Raw genomic sequence first — 4158 nt, 5'->3', positions numbered from 1 at the left:
GTAGGAGATGTGGTGGTGTGTGGGCCTGGCTTTCGAGTCGCAGTGTCATTTCAGAGATGCAGGTCCCTGTGGGGTGTGAAGCCTGGGGAGGAGGGGCCCTGCTACTGCAGCTCCTGGGGCCAGGCGGGTTAGGAGTGCAGGAAGCCGTGCCCAAGGGGTGTGTGGTCTGTTGGCGCCTGCTCTGCCCACGTTTGGGGCTCTAGTACAAGTGGTCATGGGAGGAGGAGGAGGAAGGATTGGTGATGTGGCCCCCTGAAGAAAGCTCCTTGCTGCTGCAGAGCGGCCAGCCTCATCCTTCCCGTTCTTACTGCAAAGGCAGCAGTGCGAGGACTCTGCAGAGTCCCGTGACATCGGAGCTGAAGGGCTGCTGCCTGCCATCCTCAGGGCGGGCCGGCAGCCTTCCAGGCAGCACACAGATTCTGAACGAGGAGAATCACCTCATTGGAAAGCCCTAAAGCTGGGAGGATTTCTTAAAATCCAACAGCGAAGTTTGCTCACCCCTTAGGGCTTCCTTTCAGGGCAGCAGCGTGGCAGGAGCCTGCAGTACCACGGCCAAGGAGGGGTGCTGCGCTCCGGTGCTGCGGCTCCAGGCCAGCTCTGTCCTGCACTCAGAGCACCCTGCCGAGGGACACCGTGGTCCTCGGGGGTCCACCACATCCAGATGATGGCAGACGTTCCTTTTTCCCTGTTGGCTAGCTAACACGGAGTGAGCCGCGCGAAACCGGCCCTGGGCCTGCAGTCCTGTGCTGTGAGACCCGACAGCAGCAGCCTGTCTGTCCTTCCACAAATCTCAGGAGGGTTGGCTAGTCCTGAAGTTCAGAATCTGTGGCAAAATTGGTGCTTTTTTTTCTTCTGTAGGTCTGGGTTTATAATGAGGAGCATGAATTGGTTTTAAATAACCTCCTGTGTCTAGACGTGTCCGAAACGCGCTCGGCAGACCCACCGCGCCTCATGAAGTGCCATGGCTCTGGCGGGTCGCAGCAGTGGACCTTCGGGGTGAGGCTGACAGAGTGGGGTGGGGTTCAGGGCCCCTGTGGGTGCCAGGTTGTTTCTAGGCTTGGCGAGTTACGCAAAAACAAATAACTGATGGCGTTTTTTTTTGCTGCCTTTTTTCAGAAAAATAACCGGCTGTACCAGGTGTCGGTGGGGCAGTGCCTGAAAGTAGCGGAGCCCCTGGGCCACAGGGGCTCTGTTGGTATGGCAATCTGTGATGGCGCCCCCTCACAGCAGTGGCATCTGGAAGGCTAGGGCTCCCTGCAAGGGCACACCTTGTCCCCGCACAGTGCCACGGGGACTACAGAAAGACCTGCCGGGCAGGGAAGTCCTGGGCCGCTGCCTGGGTGGAGACAGCAGGGTCCTTCCGGAGCCGCTCTCTCCCAGACAGAAACCCAGAAATCATGTGAATTCTGAAGAGTTTGTAGAGAGGCCAAAGCCAGGAAATGGACATTTCTCGATTCATATTTATTTATGCTTCCTTTTAGTCCCCTTTACTGATAGAATGGTTTGAATCTGATCAAGAACTTGTGATTTGCTTTCTTAGAAGACTTAACTTGACACATTTTTCTCTATTATGTTCTAAATAAATTTAAAAACTGGTTGCCCCACATTAAACCTCCTGAGACGTGGTACCCAAGAGGCGCCACCTGCTGTGAATCATTTTGATGACCTATGACACGAACTGCGTTTGAAATAAAAGCTGCTTGTGATTACTTGGGAATTTCCTGGCCTGCGTGCTCTTGTGGGCTGGGCTCAGGGTTGGCCCCGGAGCAGCGCCTCGCTGGGAACCTCAGCACCCCAGTTCAAAGAAGGTTGATAAAGTCCGGGTGCAGTGCAAGTACCAAAATAGGTGAATCCCCCCCCAAGTCACATCTCAGGGGAGACATCAGTGGTTTTCTCTGAAGCTGTGAAGGTGAGCAGCTCTGGACGCGCCATCTGCGCCCTAATGCTTTACCTGCGGCGGCGATTCCATCCCGCTGAGCACAGGATCGCATTAGATGGCACGCAGCGCCGCGGATGCAAGGCAGAAATGGGGCTCGCTGCCAGACTTGTTATCCCAGTCCTGGGGAAGCTGAGGCAGGAAGATCACCGCATGTCATAAACAACAAAACGGGTACAGAGATTGCCAGGCTGAAGATGCAGGGCCCGCTGTGGGCCGTGCACGCACCCTACACCCCGGCTGTGGCATGCGCCACAGCCGCGCCAAGAGCAGCACCAGCACGAAGGGTGGCCTCCCGCGGTAAGCGGAGGTGGCTTTCATCAGGAGAAGCCATTTACATGCCTCCTGACCCTCAGGGCCAGCAAGCTAGCTCAGCAGACTAAGCCCCTGCTTAGGCAAGCTCGGGGACTGGGCTTGGATCCCTGGCACCACATGCTGAGCTGGCCCCGGCTAGGACACCGAGACTGGGCGTGGTGGTGCACGCCTGTATCCCAGCGCTGGGGAGGCTGAAAACAGGAGGATCACTAGGGGGCTGAGCTGTGTAGCGAGATACATTAAAAAAAAAAAAATCTCAAGAGAAGCAGACACATGTGCTGTGACAGTAGCTACTTAAACACCCCGTCAGCCAAAACAAGGTAACCTCAGCTTCCACCCAGACCTACCTCGCTGGCATCTAGGGCACGCTCCACCCCTCGTCTAGGATGCAAACCAGACTTGGCAACTGCGTATGAGTTATGCAAAGCATATGAGAAGCCAGCAGTAATCAAATCTGACCAAAAGACGGACTGGCCAGACAGCTCAGTGGACTAAAGCGCCTACTTAGGCAGAGTGCAGGGACTGGGGTTCGATCCCTGGCGTGCTGTGCCAGCCCCACCCCGGGACACGCTGAGACTGCAGTTGAGACTGAGAGTGGTGGCGTACACCTGTAATCCCAGGGCTGGGGAGGCTGAAAACAGAATCACTATGAGTCCAGTCTACGTAGTGAAATCCTGTGCTAAATACATTAAAAAAAAAAAGGTCTGACCAAAAGATACCTGGAAAATCTCTGAATACCTGGCAACCAACACACTTCAGAATATGTTGTGGTTCATAGACGAAATCAAAAGGCTATTTTAAGCGGGCCTGAAGTGACGTTTGTGGCCTACAGTTAACTGAGTACATGGAAACCGAACAGCACCATGTACCTATGTCGGATAAGTTTTCAGCGGGAGAAGTAAATCAGTAAGGCCCAGAACAGAAATAAATGAAATAGAAAACAGTAACAAAACAAGCTGGCTTGAGGGGAGCGGGGAAGCTCGGGCCTCTGGCCAGCCTCGGCCAGCCTCCAGGTTCCGGGGGCTCAGCTCTCCGGAGGCGCCTTCCTGTGTGCGTGCACGCGAGGGAGCTGAGATGCTCTCCACATACGTGTGGCCACTGTGGCAGTTCTACTGTTGCCAAAATGGAAAAGGGTGCGGGACAGAAACATTCAGAATGGTGAGAGTTGTGTTGACTCCCTTCAGAGGAGACCTTGGTGTCACAGTGGCGCACTGTCTACTGGGTGAGCCGTGACCCTCCGAGACGTCAGGATGAGGATCGGGCAGCTCTGCTTTCCTAGGGGACCACATCTAGCGACTGCACGGCAGACAGGACTGACCCAGCAGCACGCAGTTGCCCTGGGTGGCACGGGGCACAGTGCCACTGCAGTCTCCGGGTATTTGTGTGGACACCAAACAGCCCCAAGCCCCGGTCTGCCTGAGAGTGAGCTCCTACTGTTTAGAAGTATAGTTTTTGTCTTTGTATTGTTACAATGGAAGAGGAGTGACAAGTGCTCGGTGTAACCAGGGTGGCCTGTGGAGGCGCTGCCACAGCCTGGCTGCATGGAGGGGCCGCGGCAGGCAGGGCTGCCGCCTCTTCCCGTCGCCAGGCCTGTGGCCAGGCAGCTCGGTGAGAGGACCGAGAGGCCGCAGAGCGCAGGGTCGGGGCACATGGGTATTAGCAGGACGTGGGCAAGAATGTCCAAAATCTGCCAACAGCACCGCGGGCTCTTCCTGACTTGAAGTGGTTCCGCCTCAGCGAGGGCTTGGCACCCGGGCGCCCGGCCCGGCAGCGCTGCGCTTGCCACTCCAGCAGATTTTCCACGCGCTCTTGTGCACAGAGCCGTGTCGGGTGCCTGCCCTTCGTGGGCCGATGCACGTGCGCCGAGCGCTGTACCCACACTGCGCTGTGACATTGCTCAGGTGTCA

At 56.3% G+C, this 4158-nt stretch overlaps 1 protein-coding gene across 1 annotated transcript in view; it reads left to right on the top strand.

The window, feature by feature from the left end:
• The window catches only part of Galnt11 (polypeptide N-acetylgalactosaminyltransferase 11), a 19803-nt gene extending 18091 nt beyond the window's left edge, over positions 1–1712 (top strand). Inside the window, exons 10-12 of the mRNA XM_023712861.1 lie at positions 751–764; positions 859–996; positions 1117–1712. Of these exons, the coding sequence (XP_023568629.1) occupies positions 751–764; positions 859–996; positions 1117–1248 (284 nt within the window). The 3' untranslated portion in view covers positions 1249–1712. The remainder of the gene's footprint in view (positions 1–750; positions 765–858; positions 997–1116) is intronic.
• The last annotated feature ends 2446 nt before the right edge of the window (positions 1713–4158 follow it).

Source organism: Octodon degus, unplaced genomic scaffold (assembly GCF_000260255.1).
Source record: "Octodon degus isolate 3935 unplaced genomic scaffold, OctDeg1.0 scaffold00027, whole genome shotgun sequence".
Classification (NCBI taxonomy): domain Eukaryota; kingdom Metazoa; phylum Chordata; class Mammalia; order Rodentia; family Octodontidae; genus Octodon; species Octodon degus.
This window is presented reverse-complemented; position numbering and strand designations above follow the sequence as displayed.